This window comes from Periplaneta americana, chromosome 6 (genome assembly GCF_040183065.1).
Source record: "Periplaneta americana isolate PAMFEO1 chromosome 6, P.americana_PAMFEO1_priV1, whole genome shotgun sequence".
Taxonomy (NCBI): domain Eukaryota; kingdom Metazoa; phylum Arthropoda; class Insecta; order Blattodea; family Blattidae; genus Periplaneta; species Periplaneta americana.
The window spans coordinates 167,389,542-167,409,372 of NC_091122.1; the positions used below are offsets into that span (position 1 = coordinate 167,389,542).

Sequence of the window (19,831 nt, forward strand, 5' to 3'; positions counted from 1 at the left end):
TAAGGGACGGTAAATCCTCCTGAATTACTATGTATATCTATATTTATTTATTCATTAATTACTCATCAATGAACATATTTATTTATTTATTATTCATTCATTCATTCACTTATATACTCTTCGTAAAGAGATGGGTTAGGAAGTAAATCCCAAAAAGACAAATTATTTGATTAGGCCTATGTCTCGTGACCAGAATATTGTAGGAAATGGAAATATAAAAATTGGAAATTTATCCTTTAAAGAGGTACAAAAAATCAAATATATTGGAGCAACAGTAACAAATATAAATGACACTCGGGAGCAAATTAAACGCAGAATAAATATGGCAATTGCCTGTTATTATTCGGTTGGGAAGCTTTTGTCATCCAGTCTGCACTCAGAAGAGCTGCAAATTACAATTTATAAAACAGTTATATTACCGGTTGTTCTGTATGGTTGTGAAACTTGGACTATCAGTCTGAGAGAGAAAGAGAGGTTAAGGGTGTTCGAGAATAAGGTTCTTAGGAAAATATTTGGGGCTAAGAGGGATGAAATTACAGGAGAATGGGGAAAGTTACACAACGCAGAACTGCATGCATTGTATTCTTCACATTACATATAATTAGGGACATTAAATCCAGACATTTGGGATGGGCAGGGCATGTATCACGTATGGGCGAAATCATAAATGCATATAGAGTGTTAGTTGGGAGGCCGGAGGGAATAACACCTTTGGAAAGGCTGAGACGTAGATGGGAGGATAATTTTGAGGGAGGTGGGATATGATGGTAGAGACTGAATTAATCTTGCTCAGGATAGGGACCGAATTTTTGTGTTAAGTGCATAAGAATGATGTCATTTTCAGTTAAAAATTGGACAGAAAATTTGTACAAAGCAACTGACAACACATTTTTTAGCTTCAGAACACTGGCCAATTAATGAAATGATAATTCTGAATAGTTCATTATTTATTTGTAATATCCTTTTACCCTTAAAAGTACCAAACTATCAACATTGTTCTCGCAGATTAGTTTAGAGTCAACAACAATACCCAAGATATTACATTTCTTGATATTATTAGTGCTATTGCAATAAAATAAAAAGTTTCTGTCTTAGATTCATTTAAAATTAAACCATTAGCATTGAACCAAGTTTTAGCTTCAGAAGGATGTGTCTTCGCCTCATTACCTAATGCATTAATATTTTTGTTGCAAATGAAAATAGTGCTATCATCTATATAATACTAATACGATATAAAAACTATTAGCATTAATTGCAATTTAAAAAAATAGAACCAAGCACTGATCCCTGTGAAATATGTTTATGTAATAACAGAGGGAAACGGGAGTACTATGAGAAAAAGTTTTTTTAACTCTGAGTCACAGAAGCGGCACAGATTTCCTTTCCTTATAGTTGGACTCAATATAAGATACAGCGTCGTTAAATAAAATTAAAAAGAAAATAGTGCTATCATCTACATAATTCTAGTACGATATAAAAACCAATAGCATTAATTGCAATTTAAAAAAATAGGACCAAGCACTGATCCCTGTGGAACACCATGTTGAATAATGTTGATGTAATGACAGAGGGAAACGGGAGTACTCTGAGAAAAAGTTTGTTAACTCTGAGTCACAGAAGCGGCACAGATTTCCTTTCCTTACAGTTGGACTAAATATAAGATACAGCGTCCTTAAATAAAATTAAAAAGTAAATAGTGCTATCATCTACATAATTCTAGTACGATATAAAAACCAATAGCATTAATTGCAATTTAAAAAAAATAGGACCAAGCACTGATCCCTGTGGAACACCATGTGGAATAATGTTGACGTAAGGACAGAGGGAAACGGGAGTACTCTGAGAAAAAGTTTGTTAACTCTGAGTCACAGAAACGGCACAGATTTCCTTTCCTTACAGTTGGACTAAATATAAGCGTCGTTAAATAACATTAAAAAGAAGAATGTTGACTGCTAAATCAATGAAAGCGAAAAATCAACAAGTGAATTCTTTGCAGCGATATTAAGACTGATATGAATTTAAACGTTCCCGTAGGATTACGTTTTTCTAATGATTCTAATTAAGCCGTAGAGCATCGAGAGGATCTGAAAATGTGGCAGACAGGGTATATTTTATACTTCATGTTGCAGAAGATCTAAAAAAAAATGGCAACAAGAGGAAATGTAACAGAAGGTAAAATAAACATTAACGAAAGAGTTAATAAAACCAAGTGGAGATGTAAGTCGTGAACAAAGGGAATCAATCAAACGCCTGCATTCTCCGAGAGACGAGAGAGTGCTGGAGAAAGATCTCTCAACCTTGAGTCCTAAATAATGAATTCGGGAATGCTTTATATTTTTTAGCTGGTAAAACCTTGGTACTACATGGCAAATGTCAAGACGCGATGATAGATTTCCAAACGTGTTTCAGTTCCCATGTTGAGAAACTTTCTAACATTGTAACAAAGGTACGCATATTAGCATATTAATAAAACTCACAAATTATACGTTACAACTTAATGAGAATTAGACAAGTATCGCGTACAACAACACATAGTTGATTCCTCAACCTGGGGGACGCGCCCCTAGGTGGGTGCGAGAGTCTTCCGAGTTGCATGGGAGGGAGCTAATACTTCATCTTTCATGTTCCAAACAACGTGGGAAAGTGTGAGGAGGGTGGTGGGAGTTGAGATGCTGTTCGTGGTCCAGTATCATGCATGTCTTACTGCAGGGGTAAACAAACACGGAGAGTACTTATTGAAACAGACGGACTATTGCCTACTAAGCCCAGGAAGAGGAGAAAATGACAGACGCAGTGAGCAAGAAGAAATCAAGTAAGAAAAAATAAGGCATAAGAGAAGGAAGGAACGAACAAAGAAAGAAATTAATAGAAGGTAAGATGGAAGAGCAGCGTAGCTAAGTCTTATAATATAACCTACAAGATAATACGGTAGATAATGTAGGACCATGAATCACACAGAAACCTAATGTAGGCCTATTACCTCCAGACGACACAGTTGGTTTATTTCAAACTTTTCAATTCCTAGTATTAAAAATCAAGAAAATGAGTCTTGTATTGTTTCTTTTATATGTAAACGATTTACCCACGTACTTAAGAAATTACTTTATCTGTATATATGCCGATGATACTTCTGTTATTGTTAAAGATGGAAATGAACAGAACTTAGAGACAACCTGTTGTGAACTGTTAAAAGATCTCAAAACATGGTTTGATAGCAATCTGCTTTTTTTGAATTTTAATTCACTTTCACAATTCTCAAAAGAAAAATTTGAAGGACATTAAAATTTCTATTCAAGATCAATACTTACGTAAATGGGAAACTACTAAATTTTTGGGCGTTACATTTGATAATTGTTTGTCTTAGAGACCCCACTGTATAAATTTAATTTCTAAACTTAACAGTATTTGTTATCAAATCAGAATTTTAAGGACTATAATTAATCATGATGTATTAATGTCTTTTTATTTTGCACCAAGTTGAGTCACGGCTTTCATATGGCATTTGTGTTTTGGGGATCTGGAACCATGTTGAATGGCATTTTTATGGCTCAGAAGCGTATTGTCAGGTGCATAGCGGATGTTGATAGTAGAACTCCTATAGGAAATATTTTTTACAGTATAATATTCTCACTGTTTATGGTATATATATTTTTTATGTATTGCAATTAATTTATTCAAATCTTTCTGACTTTCACCAAAATAGTGACTTTCATACTTATGATATTCGTAATAAAAATAGTTTAAGTATTCCTGTACACCATCTCACAAATATTATCAGAAATTATATTTTTTCTGGTATTAAAATTTACAATTATTCCTTAGGATATTAAATTTACAAATAATACTCTTGAATTCAGGAGGTATATAAAAATAAATTAATACATTTGTGTCCTTACAGTCTAGAGGATGTACGTGTGGGCCTTCGAACTAAATAATGTATTTTATTTTTGACTTATTTCAATTTTAATGTTTTAATGCATTTTATTGACAATGTCTATGTATATATGCCTCTGACAATTCTGCCTGCCTTTCTGCCATTAAATTAGTACGATTTTTTTGTTGTAGGTGGCATGAAAATGAGAAATAAAATGCAATGAACTGACATCCGAGTAGGAAATAACCTAATTATGACCAAGGTTATTCAACACTACCAACATTTCTGTTGCGTCTCATTACTGTCATACCAGTACAAAGATGTCAACATAGAACGTATGATAATCATGGTGAAAGTCGGCGATATTCAGTTCCAAGTGGTAAGGGTAATTTGCTTGCAGTCTGCAAAACCACTTTAATGGAAATATTTGCAGAAATTAACAGATCTGGGGATAATAAATGGATCATAGTACCTATGAAATGTTTATGGGACTTAACACCTTACATAATTTGTGAAGTTTGTTTGTCTTTCACAAGCAAACATTCTGATGATGGCAGATAAAAAAGTTAAATTTTTTCCTCCCACCATGTTAATAACGTGAAAAGCAGTCCTTATACAGGGACATCATTTTATTTTTACTAACATTTTTAATATTAACTTGCCTATACCTCTGGATCAACGCCGTTTGCTATCCCCTTCCACGACTGGAGTAATATACAAATAAATCACTTTATTAGGTATAGGAGGGAAGAAAATTAGTTCATCCATTTACGTAAACTAGGAAATATTGCGCTTTGGAGTTTAATAATTTTCATTAGGTTTTGTTTAATCAAAATACAGTACAGTATTAACAATGAGTGTTTTTACTCACGAACTGAGCTGTCCATGTGGACGTATTCATTATGCAGTGTATATTATACTTTCTACAGTACATTAGCGTACAATATAGAGAATGAAGTTAAATTGAAAAATAATCATAATATAGATATTTAAACAGACTCTTTATATGGTGGCCGTTCATTTCGATACAGAGTTCAGTTCTAATGTGCATATTATCGCACTATAGACTATTGTACCTAATCCCAATTATCAGTTTCGTTCTTCGTACTAGTAACTCATGTTGAAATAATTCCGTACCCACTCTATAAAAGAGTACCTTACGTACTGTAAATTCAATCTTCACTTCTGCCCGATCCGAAAAGATAAAATTACTCAGACATACTATCCACTGTCCGTCCAAGTGGTTATGTCGTAGGGTCGTAGAAAGGAGGGAAATCACGTGACTGTTAATTACTTAACGAAGCCCGTTTATTTAAGTTATTTTAAACAGTTGTATAATATTACGTATACGTCTAATTCCTAACAGAAATTAATGTTCTCAGAAAAGAGCTAAGACAGCCCAGCCACTAGCTGGCGAATAAAAGCTGATGGGGGAAACCGAGATACGACGTAGGCAAATGGACGACAGTACCCGTACGAAAATATGATTCAATATTGAAAGCTCTTTCGTCACTGGAAAATGCGAACATATTTTTGGAACGTACTGTGGCTACTATGACTGTATATGCGGTTTTGGATCTGTGTGGAAGACGGTTGAACTTCGTTAGTAGAAGGGGTGGGAGTGAAGTACATTCAAAAACTCAGGTACAATAAAAATTGAAGTAAAAATAAAATGATGTCCATGTACAAATTTTGGCCACTCGACCGCAATTACGAGGCGGTTCAGAAAGTGATTTTCCCTGGGGCCGTTTACAGAAAAAAGAGCACAATTGCATAGAAAGATTTATTGATACAGATACAGCAATTGTTGCGCTATTTGTCAACAAATTTCCCACTGGAACTGACATATTTGTCACACAATGAGATCAATAATTTTTGTACGCTCGTGTCTAGAAGTCAGCCGCCTGGGATCGGAACCAGTGTTTGACAGCAATTCTCTGTCGAGCCCATGATATGACAAATGTATCAATTGCGGTGGGCAATATGTTGAAAAATAGCTCAACAATTGCTTTGTCTGTTCTAATAAAGTTTTCCAATAAAATTGTGTTTTCTTTCTGTTAACGGCCCCTGGCAAACTTATTTTTTACGGCCCTCGTAATTGCGTTCGAGTGGCCAAAATCTGTATAAGCACTTCTTTTATCACTATTAATATGGTGAAAGAAAAAACTTTAACTTTTTTAATCTACTCCCCATCAGAATGTTTGCTTGTCAGTGCTTTAATTTTAGTAGTAGGCTTTTCATCAAACTACTAATAAAATTGGTGAAAATTTGTCGTAAGTACTATCAATTCAACAACATAACATATGGTTTGGGAACTTAACGTAGAGTTAGATAAATTAATTGCTAAATAATTAGTCTTATATTATACTCGTCAATTTGTTCTTTATCATGTAGGGTCTTGTTTTTGTAATCTATGCTATTTTATTGCTTATATTAATAATTGTTTATTTTGGCTTCTTCTTCTTCTTCTTCTTCTTCTTCTTCTTCTTCTTCTTCTTTCTGCTTCTCTACAGTGCGGTTTTGAAGTCCCGACAACGAGCATTTGCTCATACGGCAGCAAATTGTTTAATTTCTATTTCTGTTTTATGTACACTATAGTTTTTAATGCATCTTTTTAATGTAGATAAATAAAATAAAAATATTTAAAAATTCTAAAAAAATATATTATTAAAATTGTTCAAAAGTTATTTATTAATCAAATACTGTTCATAAATTTGGCACTTTGCACCTTTATACCATTAAGTATTCAATTATGGTTAAATTAAATAATAAAACCAGCAAAGGCTTTCTAAATGTCTTCTTTATGAGAACGAAATCTTTCTCTAGCAGGAATAACGTTAAAATGGCCAATTAGAATACGAGAAAGAAGCTGCATAGTTACAGAACACAGCAATTATTCAAATGTCATCATTTTAAATAGCAATATTTAAATCTTGACTTTCAACTCTTCCCCAGCCGTATTGTGTTTCTCTCCCATGCAGTAACACTCCGGATTCTCCTAAATTACTTGAGAATGACAAAGCCATTACGTTTAAGAACTCCAACTTACTTTTCACGACGTACATTAACTTCTTGTCTCTTGTTTTCATTTGGTTGTACTCAGGAATGTTAACAGCCGGCATTGCGACGATAGATCATGTTTTGACAGCCGTCCACATCTTTAACTGCGCGACTAGAAGCTGATAGTTTTAAAGCAGTTAGTCATCTAGCTAAATTATGCAATTGTGCTGCGAATTATTATAGTTGGATAGGAAGTAAATTAAGCTTAAAATTAATTGCAGTATTTATCATGTTGTTTTTCTGCATATATCTTTATTCTTTTGTTATAATTTGGCCTTTCGGAAAATGTTAGACTTTAAACTTTTGAACTTATAGTGTAGACGTCCTCGTAACATGAAATCCAGTCTCATCTTATACAGGGTGTTAACTAATATGGGAAACTTTTGGGGAATAGATAGAGAACCTAACAGAAGCAAAAGAGTTCATGTATTATAGTTAGGGAAAGGTAGTTCATGCATTTGCATTTTTGTTCTCTATCGTTGTGTGAATATGCTGAAAGATTATCTACATGAATCACAAATTTCTGAATACAATGATATTAATTTTATTGTGCATGAAAGTGCACATTTTGACTTTATTTATAAAAAAACATATTTTAACATTTATGCAGGGAAACTGCATATTATTTATGGTGCTTTGTCTTTCCCTCATTTTTAAAACTGCGTAACTTCGTAAACACGACCAATTTATATATATATATATATATATATATATTTATATATATATATTATTTTAATGTACCGAAGTACATATGATATTTCCATGCAGATATTCTGCGTCATCATACGATCCCGGCCAACTAGTCACTCTTATCGAGTGCACCTCAGCACATGTGTGGACTTCGATCCTGCATTCATAGAAATCTATGACGTAGTGCAGAGGGCGGCCACTAGAGGGAACCCAAGAGTTGGAGCTTAATCTGAGACGATTCTAACCGGCGTCGGAGTTGTATCCGGTGTGGCTTAGTGGATAAAGCATCAGCACGTAGAGCTGAAAACCCGGGTTCAAATCCCGGCGCCGGAGAGAATTTTTCTCCGTTCCATTACTCTTTCATCGTATGATGACGCAGAATATCTGCATGGAAATATCATATGTACTTCGGTACATTAAAATAATATGTATGATATGCGTAAATCACTTCGTGATTTAAGACGGCGCTTATTCCGTCGGATCCCGGCCAACTAGTCACTCATATCGAGTGCACCTCAGCACATGTGTGGACTACGATCATGCGTTCATAGAAATCTATGACGTAGTGCAGAGGGCGGCCACTAGAGGGAACCCAAGAGTTGGAGCTTAATCTGAGACGATTCTAACTGGTGTCGGAGTTGTATCCGGTGTGGCTTAGTGGATAAAGCATCAGCACGTAGAGCTGAAAACCCGGGTTCAAATCCCGGCGCCGGAGAGAATTTTTCTCCGTTCCATTACTCTTTTATCGTACGACTAATTTATGTTTATGAATTTTGAACGTAACGATGACGCCCTCATAGGGAGCCTCTCAGGTTAGCAATTGATATTCCTTTACTGCAGTCCTTAGATTTCGATAGAACAATATCCAGTTTAACATCAGTTCCAGGAAATGTAGGAGATAAAGTGAACGAGAAAACAGCAAATATCCTTTCCAAAAACCCTGGCTATTATCAACTTAAAGAAATTCAAGATATTCTCGAAGGAAAAACACCCCAAAAACCAACAAAATTTCTATAGAACAGCTCACAGCTAAGCCTCTCTTATTTCTTGTGACGTAGAACGAAGTTTTTCGCGCTAGAAAGCTATGCTGAGAGACAACAGGCGAAGAATGACATCAGAAAACATACGTCACTGCTTAGTTGTGAAATGTAACAGCATAAATGGAGCATTCAGCAATGAGGCAAGCACTTCAAAATCCATAGACTAAACGTAAGTTGCCTATACCTTATTATTCTGTTAAAATAATCTCAGACTGATAATGCATATTTTGTAGCATATTTATCTATTTTTACGGCGTAAATACATATATATTCTTCACGTTTTTAGGGCATGAACTTCCTTTCCCTAATTATAATCAATTTTGCTTTATTTTTAATTACAGGTACTTTTTATTTCATATGGTTTAGTTCTTAAATTAGGAGTCACGTCAATAAATTAAAAAAAAAAAATGTACCCGTTATTGCTATCTGGCTACTGGAAGCAAAGGCTAGTGGAAGCTTCGAGAATTTTTAGTGAGATTTATTAGTATTTCTTATTTGCTATTATATTTGTGGTCGAAAAGTATTGTAATCAAGAAATGACATATGCACCTCATGTACGGACATGCTAATTGCAATGCGAATGAAGTAAGCGGTTTCATATGCTGAATCGTTTCTTAACTGATGTTTACCAAGCAACAAAACCTTCCAGAGATTATATGTTGTTAAATAGCATGAAGAATCAACGAAAATGATGGACGTACGGTATTTACACGTGAATGAAAGAATATATTTCAAATAATATATTAGTGTACACACCTCAATTTTCACAAGATATGGGCATATGGGAGTTTCAAAATGACCGATTCAGTTTACACAACAAAAAAGTAGATAAATAAGTAATTAATTATATGCAGTTATAAAAATATCCCGAAGTTATAAAATAGAAATATAATACAGGCTACATAAATTGTGTACACATAAATTTACTTAAATTGAATACATTAACACATTTTTAATATTTGTACTAGGCTATATTTTAGTGGGTTACATAATAAAAGTTCTGAGTGTAATAATTTTGTCACAGAATTATACAAGCGAGGGCCAAAAGTAATGCTGTTTAGATGTGAAATTCTTTCTATTATTTAAATCAAGGTATGAAATATGCTGAAAAGTGGTCTAGCGGTAGCAGCGAAGTAGTCCTCCGAAGTTGACTGTGTTTATGTTGGCTGGCTTGCAGTCATAAGAGAACGTCATTGGTCAATGATACATAAATAAAATCAGAATATGTAATATCGACTTACATAGCGTTATTGAGATACATATCGATATGCATAGTCGTTCGCGTTCTCGGTTTATTGTGAATCAAATATTTCTCCCCATATTCTTCGCTCCCAGTTCTCGTTCCCGATTTATTGTGGATCATCCTTTACTCTTAAGCAGTTTTAGCAAGAAACTCTAAATAAAATTTAACACAAAGTCTTACCCAACATTTTTCTCTCTGATAAACTGCAGAAAATTGTGTAATGTGTAATATACAAGCCACTCGTGTGAATTTAATTATAGTCTTTTAAGCAAATGTAAATTACAACGGTTTTTCAAGGTTGGTTTTATTTTTGATGTTAATATCAGTTCAAAAACGAAATCTAAAAAAGAGATGCAGATAGTACTGCGTCCCCTTTCCTCGGAGGCTGTAACTCCAGGTCTAGGCGGGATAATTATTTCCCTCCGACTCGTTTGATTGATGTGTCGCAGGGAAGTTTTACATAACATACCTAGTATTTAACGAGATGAACGCATAATTTACATTATCCGAGCCATCATCTTCATTATCATACGAGGCTACCACGTGACTGCTGAATGTAATTTACTTTAGTTGTCTATAGTTGCTGCTTTTTTATCTGAGGGATATAATTTAACAGTTTGATAAACGACCCAGCGATTTCAATCAGCCGATGAGTTTGGGATTAAAAAGTTATTTTTTAGTAAATATGCATTAGTCTTCTAGTATAAGCTATTAATCCTTACATATTATGTTCAATATTTAAGAACTGTCAAAAAAATTTTAAGTTCTAATGCTTTTCTCATTTTATGAAATAAATTTAGAAATAGTATGTTGTGAAGATGTAAATTAAAATATATCTGAAGTTCCAGGAAGAATAAGAAATATTTTTAGGTGTGGTAGTATGAATTTATTATTCTGAGCAAAAAAAAAAAAAAAAAAATCATATAAGCTTGCGTCCAATTTTCAACGAATGTGGAGATACATCTGTTTGAATGTTACACATAACAAGATTTACAATACGTATGAAAGACAGAGAAATGACATGGTGATTGCATTTATTAATTGATTGAAAGCCTTACAAATTCTCAACATCACTTACTTACTTACAAATGGCTTTTAAGGAACCCGAAGGTTCATTGCCGCCCTCACATAAGCCCGCCAGCGGTCCCTATCCTGTGCAAGATTAATCCAGTCTCTATCATCATATCCCACCTCCCTCAAATCCATTTTAATATTATCCTCCCATCTACGTCTCGGCCTCCCTAAAGGTCTTTTTCCCTCCGGTCTCCCAACTAACACTCTATATGCATTTCTGGATTCGCCCATACGTGCTACATGCCATGCCCATCTCATACGTCTGGATTTAATGTTCCTAATTATGTCAGGTGAAGAATACAATGCGTGCAGTTCTGTGTTGTGTAACTTTCTCCATTCTCCTGTAACTTCATCCCGCTTAGCCCCAAATATTTTCCTAAGCACCTTATTCTCAATCACCGTGAACCTATGTTCCTCTCTCAGAGTGAGAGTCCAAGTTTCACAACCATACAGAAGAACCGGTAATATAACTGTTTTATAAATTCTAACTTTCAGATTTTCGGACAGCAGACTGGATGATAAGAGCTTCTCAACCGAAAAATAACACGCATTTCCCATATTTATTCTGCGTTTAATTTCCTCCCGAGTGTCATTTATATTTGTTACTGTTGCTCCAAGATATTTGAATTTTTCCACCTCTTCGAAGGATAAATCTCCAATTTTTATATTTACATTTCGTACAATATTCTGGTTCTCAACATCACTCCTATGTAAATGTTGTGATGTGGTGTGATTGGGTTTGGTGTATCACTGAATCATCTTCGAAGGTCCAAGTATGTAGAATTTACGCAAAACGAGCCTAATACAATTATTTTTATTAAAAATATAAAACTTTTTATCAAAGTAGATTAAACTTCGTACGATATACTTATCGTAATAGTACATTATGCAACGAGCCTATAATGGTATTATTAAATATCCGCGGAAAAGAGCCCTAATTCACCAAGCGGTATGCTAGGGTTTTATTTTTTGTTATGGGTAAACTACTTATCTATACTACTTATTTTTACACAGATAATGGTGAAATATGTATCTATGTCTTTTAAAGATGAAGTTTAACAAGTCTGTAAATTGTCTGTAGCAACAAGGTTTTTTGATCACTTCACATAGTGGAGTCCTGTGTTCGGTGTTGCAGTCCAGAAAATGTGTCTTTATTTGAAATCTCTTTGCTTCAATAATAGGACAGTCAAATAGAAGCTGTTTCACACTGTGAAGGTCTTCGCGGCAGAAGCATGTGGAGTCGATGTCTGCTGGAATGTTGAATCTGTCGAAGTAAGTTCCAAATTTCCCATGTCCAGAAAGAAACTGCGTTGTTACGAAAGTAGGTTTGAAGTGATGGTTTTTGAGTCGGTCGTGGATTGTTGGGAAGTAGGTGTCTCGTGTTAGTGATCCGGTTGTGCTTGTCGTCCATCTAGTATTCCAGTTTTGATGAGTCTGTTGTCGTATTTGTTTCTTTATATATGATATCGGTTGTAAACTGTATGTCGGAGTTTCGTTGCTGGAGGCTGCAGCTTTCGCTAGCTCATCAGCTCTTACATTTCCTCTTACACCAGTGGCCGGCAGATGCTGCAGTTGTGACGTAAGAGCCAGTCAGATCGCAAGAGCTTGGGAGAGCGAGCAGTTGAGTAGTATTAATGTTAGCACACACCAGCGCAGTGGCGTCAGTGCAGCAGTAGAACGGGACTGTTGAAAACAAAAGGATCTATCTACATTTTATAGAAGATTTACCCAGGCAAGATTCCCTCGATTGCATAGATTTGCTGCTAGGATGTTGAGCATATTCGTACCTACGTATGTATGTTCTTTTCTTGTATGAAGATCTGCAAACCACAACATAGAAACCACCTGTCTGATCTCAACTTGAAACATATTCTTCGCTTGTGTGTTAGCCAGGCTATGACTCCAAATATTGCAAAATTAGTACGCGAGAAAAGAGGAAAAAAATCCTGACAAAGCGTTTAGCTTGGGCACGGTAGTGACACAAAGTGATGGTGTGTTTCAAAAGTTGAAATATACTTTGCATGCTACTCACCAAGATAGGACCTATAAGTTATAGTTTAATCTGTATATTATGTAGAAAAATGTGTGTTAAAAACACTGTTTTCAAGTTTCCGAGTAGATAAAGTGTTGCAGTACTGCCTAAAGTATTTATTTATATGTTTGTATGTTTATAGCAGTTTCGGAATTTCATTTATATATGCAAACGCTTCTGCAAGTGGCTGTATTATGAGTTTCATATTATTGTAAGTACATTAAATTTGATTACAAACCAAAATATTTTGTTACATTGATTTATAACGGTTGTACAGTTTTGCTTTCGTACAAATGTATTGTAATTGTGCTGTTCCCATACTATCTCAGAAGAATGGATCGCGCTCTGTCAGTGTATAGACCCGCACCACCACTGTTCAGTTGAACCTTCTCTCCACGCTGTGCTCAGTATGCAGAGATTGCCAAGCAAAGAGCAAGGCGGCTACGTCGTATGACGTCACAGAGCACAGAACATGCCGGTCACTGTCTTACACCATTGTGTCCACGGACCCAAGTGAGGCATATGTGCTGCGCGTACTTCTCAAGTAATTCCCTTGACTCTATCGCTAATGGGTAACGGTTGTACTTGTCAGCGATGCAGTGAAGGGCAGCTTGGGAGTCACTAAATATGCGCGCTGAGTTTTCGTTCTTAATGCACCATTTCATAGCTTCATTAATTGCTAGAAGTTCTGCCTGAAAAACTGTGCAATAAGGAGACAGTTTTATCTTGGTGCAAAATATTTCATTATCACTGTGGTAGGCAACAAATGCGCAGCCTACTTGTTCTTCCAGTTGATTACTTTTGTGTCGTGATCCATCTATATATATGTGATAGTCGTGTGTCGAGGAGCAGATGAGGAGGAGTTGCCTATAATGGTAGTAATTAAGACGCGAGTATGTTTATGAAACGAGCGCAAGCGAGTTTCATAATTTTCATACGAGCGTCTTAATTACCATTATAGTCAAGTTTCATACGACTTTTTATGCTCGACTATATTTCTAACTTGAAATTATTTATAAGTATTCATGTTATTCTTATCTGACTGAGGAGCGGAACTGACCTTGTGCAATACCTCGTAAATTGTGAGATATACGCAAACGCGAAAATATTGATTTTTTCCGAGAAACAAATGTCGACATTGGCCTTGATATAATCTAGAGAGTAAAATAAACATTAATCTTGATATAACCTTGAACGATTGCATATCCGAGAATAATCGATACTTGTGCTTTCATATTGCTACAATGGTATTTTCTGATTGGTGGAACACCTGAACTTTAATGAATAGTGTACTTTAATGCTACCAGGTGTATAATTACTACACTTCGGCATGGTCGAGCATAATAGTACATTATGCAACGAACCTATAATGAAGGTAATTAAGAAGCGAGTATGGATATTTATGAAACGAGCGCAAGCGAGTTTCATAATTTTCATACGAGCTTCTTAATTACCATTATAGGCGAGTTTCATACGACTTTTTATGCTCGACCATATTTCTAACTTGATATTATTAATTTTCTTTGTATCTGATCTTGACCAATGTCCCGTATGTTGTGAGATGTGCGCAGACGCGAAAGTATTGATTTTTTCCGAGGAACAGATGTTCACATTGACCTTGCTAGGCCATAAGAACCTATAGAGATAACATTCAAATTAAATTAGACATGGAAAAACGAGATGACAAATTGAATTTATTTGAATATTATTTACAATTAACGCTAATTATTATAGTAACAAAACATAACCTTCTGCGACAATATTGGATTTCCAACCTCCGTGACTTTTCGCTAATTCTCTTTCGATTGCATATCCGAGAATAATCGATACTTGCGGTTTTATAACGGTACAAAGCTGACCTGTCATTGGCTGAACAGTTGTAACCTGAGTCGTCATTGGCTGAAAGACCTGACCTTTAATGAGTAGGTGTACTTTAATGACATGCATTAAAGGTCTGCTACCAGGTGTATAATTACTACATTTCGGCATGGTCGAGCATAAAATTATTTTACAATACTCGACTTGTTATCAAACTCTTATTGTTTTTCTTTTTTTCGTTGTTGGTAGCTCTATAGCATCTATTAGTGCTTTATGGTTGTGCTAACAGATGGAGTTACTTGTCAACAAAGTGACGCTGAAACTTGTGTTCAGGTTACTGCCCAGCAACAGTCCTCATAAATATATTGTATTTTATATTTTTGATGATTGGCTAATTAATATTAACCCGGCACACTCACATTCATACAAATTTCCAGACTCTAGATACCCAGGTAATTTTTCTTCTTGAAGAAAAATTAACCAAGAGCCAAGCCCGGGAATCGAACCCGGGACCTCCAGATCTGGAAGCCAGCATGCTGTCCAACAAACTCTTACTGTAATATGAAACGTTACAATACTCATATCATAAATAACTATTACGTATACTTTTTTTTTAAAGTTTATTGATAATGGTTTTAGGCGGCTGGGGTTATCCATATAGATTCTGTCAATCTACTGGGACACATTTAACTTCCCCTCCCCGTTTTCCAGGAAACATTTACACAATTAAAGCGTCTTACAGCAGCCTGTGTTTACCATGCTGGGCGCTGTATTTTTAACGGATAGCCAGGGGCTGGATTCCGCCATTCATCACAGAGCTGTCCCTCTCTCAAATGATAGCATGTTTGCTCACTGCAAGGAGCTGGCTGCATTGCTCCGCTTTCAAAATATACGAGCAGATCGCTTACCTATGCCCCAGAGGAGGGTAAACGAATTTATTACCTCGTACAGACCGAGGAGCTAGGGTTGAAATCCGGATACAGGGGATGGATGGTAGATAAAGGACGATGTGGGCACACCTATGTATGTGGCTGACAGAACTTTCAAGACAACAGTTGCGTGGGTGCCTGCCGATCCGGAGCTCGGGCGCGGGTTCGATTCCCTCTCGGGCTGATTATGTGGTTGTGTTTTTTCAGAGGTTTTCACCAGCGGTAAGATGAATGTCAGGTAATCTATGGCGAATCCTCGGCATCATTTCGCCAAATATCATTTCGTTATCACCAAACCTTGCTTACTTACTTACAAATGGCTTTTAAGGAACCCGGAGGTTCATTGCCGCCCTCACATAAGCCCGCCATCAGTCCCTATCCTGTGCAAGATTAATCCAGTCTCTACCATCATATCCCACCTCTATCAAATTCATTTTAATATTATTCTCCCATCTACGTCTCGGCCTCACTAAAGGTCTTTTTCCCTCCGGATTCCCAACTAACACTCTATATGCATTTCTGGATTCGTCTATACGTGCTACATGCCCTGCCCATCTAAAACGTCTGAATTTAATGTTCCTAATTATGTCAGTTGAAGAATTCAATGCGTGCAGTTCTGTGTTGTGTAACTTTCTCCATTCGCCTGTAACTTCATCCCTCTTAGCCCCAAATATTTACTAAACCTATCGACGCTAAATAGCCTAGTAGTTGATACAGCATCGTTAAGTAACCAACTAAAAAGGTTTCATGGTACGCTAGATAGCTCTTCTAAAAGAGATGCATTGTATAATCCAGCTCTGAAATGGTGGCACCTACTGAGAAACCTATTTTCGCCTTCCTTAGGAACGACCTTACTTTTTGGGGTACAATGGGAACGTATGATTATTTTTCAGCGAATAAATTAGTATTAAACTGTAACAAAACTAACATAATCCAATTTAAATCCTGCCCAAATTCAACCCCGCAAATTTCAAGCGCAATAATTAACAACAGGACTTTAACAAAAACAACAACAATCAAATTTCTTGGCATACAAATCGATAATATAATAAATTGGAAATATCATATTAAAGAAATTACCCCAAACTAAATTCAGCGTGTTTTGCTATTAGATCTATGAAAAGGATAGTAAATATCAATACCTTAAAAATATATATATTTTTTGCATACTTCCAACCGGTAAAGAGTTTTGGAATAATGTTCCGGGGAAATTCTACACATAGTAACAATAGGCCTATATTCAAACTACAAAAAAGAGTCATTAGAATAATAGTAGGTGCCAAATTTAGGGAATCGTGTAGATTATTTTCAAAAAAACTACAAATAATTCCCATGGCTTGTCAGTATATTTTTTCATTTATAAACTTCCTCACATGTAATCGTGAATACTTCGTAAGTAATTCAACAGTTCATAGCATAAATACTCATCAAAAATGACTTTCATGTTCCATCGGCAATTCTATCGTGCTATCAAAAAGCAGTGCGTTATATGGCAGTAAAAATTTTTAATAGCCTCCCTATGGATATAAATGAAATCAAACTCAAAACTTAAGAATATTTACGGCCAAATTAAAGAAGTACCCAATTTCTCACGCCTTTTATACTGTAGATGAATTTATGACATTCAACAACGCTTCATGAATATTTCTGTCTTGTGTTAAGTAGCTGGCGCCAGTGTTTTTGGCGTGTGTCCTAAAGTATAGTGCCCACTTTGTGAGCATGTTGCTAGTGCAGCTGAGAATGGTACCACTTCCTATACACGTCACATCAGCCATTTACCAAACATAGGTGTCAGACTGACTACGGTAAAGATAAGACACTAGCACTTAACGTTCCCATTACTTATTTCACACACCAAAAACGGTGACGCGGACTTTATCGATAATAACCCCTTGTATTGTACCAGTACATTGTAAAACTCTTCTGTATTTATTTCAACTAGACTGTGACTATAATTAAGACTTTGTTGTACTATTAAGATTTGTTTTTGACATGTTCCATATTCTAGCTGTGAACGATGTACGAATACCATGTAATGTAAATAAATATAATACAATACAATATGAAGTTGCTTCTCGTGCTGTGAGGTTGCCTCTCGAGCTGTGTTACTACCCGACCGCAAAATACAGTAGGAAGAAGAGCAAATGACTCGACAAAACATTATCCAAGACTGGAGTAAACGTTGGAAAGGAGGAAGAAAATAAATGATTAAAATAACAGATTGACAATGCTAGTATAATATAAAATTATCATACGAAAATTAAAATTCTTAACATTCACATGATGTCAGCGAAAGTTACTCCCACATCCCTGATTCCGCCTATGAAACCATTAAATACCTCCCACATGCCTCTACTATTACTTGGGCTGCCTAAGCAAAAATTAACGGTTTAAGTCAGACATCGTGTACATAAATTCTGTATTACATAGGACTATCTGTTATTTCTTCAGAAAAAGTAATTGCATTCTTGAAAATTCAATTTCGTTTTTAATTTATCAGGCTCGCTGCATTGATTTACGTTACAATTTACACCTTAAGTGTAAATAAACGTTGTAACTGTAACCTCATTCTCTATTTTAGAATGTTATTAATAAGCTGAGAAATATGTATTTCGTACAATGCTGCTGTTATTTACTTACCTATCTGTCCAGCAGAGGGCCTCCTCCCGATATCTGAAAGAAATTAAAAACTGATGTCAGTACAATTCAGACATAATTAGAACTTGTGTACAACATAGTTGTAAAACATTAGATTTACATTCGGAAAATCCCGGTTTCAAATCTCGGGGTCGCTGTTTATTGGCTTCCTCGAACACAAATAACCGAGAATTTAGTTAATTGAGAGGCAAATAACTGGATTGCTTTTCCGCTTATATTACAAACAAAAATATACTGACTCCCTAGGACTGAATTTATAGTTGTACATGATGGACATGTCTGCAGACTACTCAGCTATGGCTACCAGATGGCAGTATATACGAGTAGGTTTTCATGAGCTGAAACGCCGGGTACTTGCGAGTACATAGAAACAAGACGGGAATACACAAGCTTGTGGACTGGTTGGTAGACAGCATCGACATGGAAACAAAATAGGCCTATGAGTATATAATAGTAATATGCGTTACAAGAGCGGTATGTTGAAGTTTTCATGTTCGAGGAAAAGTTTGAAAAAGCGAAACGTAGTTGAGCTTTTTTAATTTCCGAGAATTGAAAGAAAACATGCCGCTCGTGTATCGTATATTATCTTGTGCGAAGATCGTTTATTACATACCTGAAAGAGGAATTTCTAATTAGTTGCAATGAAATCTCCATCTTGGTTTCTGTTCAATGACGGCAATGATGCAAAACAAAAATATATATCTTCAACATTGTTGCTTTAAAATGTTTTCTGTGTTTACTATACTCATGCAGGCCGTGATATACGTCTGTCTTTTTTCTTCCCCCAGTCTATGATGAGTCTGGAATCTTGTTGATTTTTTCACGGCTTCCTTAATGTTACTTGCATCACTAATGCAGTAACTTTAGTGGAGTTGTAGAGTTTACTTAATTTTTGCAAATATTTAAAAACAATAATTAACAGTGCAATTTAGGTGAAATTGCAGTGGTAAGTTTCCAATTTATAATTATTACTATATTGAACGTCTCTAAAAATAATATGTTAAAAGCCTAAAGCAGTAAAATCAATATGTCACTTAAGCGGTAAGAAGAGGGAAATTGTTATGTGTATTAGGTTGGGAATACTGAATGTGGAATTTTAGACTTACCGCGGATTGGTTTTGTGCGGAAAACAAGCAAATACGCACGATCTCGCACAAAAGTTTACTATTTACAGCGGGAAGTTATAATATAACTTCGCAATTATAGCAACTGTAAATAAAACTAAAAAAATATTGTACATTTTAACATCTAAGAAGTACGCGTAAAACTTTAGAGTTGCTAACAGTATGTAAGCTTAATAGGCTATATTTAATAAACTTTTCACGCAAAGAAATATTATTAATTATACACAACTATACAGAGTCAATCAAAAGTGTCCACGCCTGTGGAGTAACGGTTAGCACGTCTAGCCGC

At 35.5% G+C, this 19,831-nt stretch overlaps 1 protein-coding gene across 1 annotated transcript in view; it reads right to left on the bottom strand.

Moving 5' to 3' along the window:
- The window catches only part of LOC138702282 (uncharacterized), a 736,569-nt gene that overhangs the window by 271,623 nt on the left and 445,115 nt on the right, over positions 1-19,831 (bottom strand). Inside the window, exon 2 of the mRNA XM_069829864.1 lies at positions 18,401-18,433. Within this exon, the coding sequence (XP_069685965.1) occupies positions 18,401-18,433 (33 nt within the window). The remainder of the gene's footprint in view (positions 1-18,400; positions 18,434-19,831) is intronic.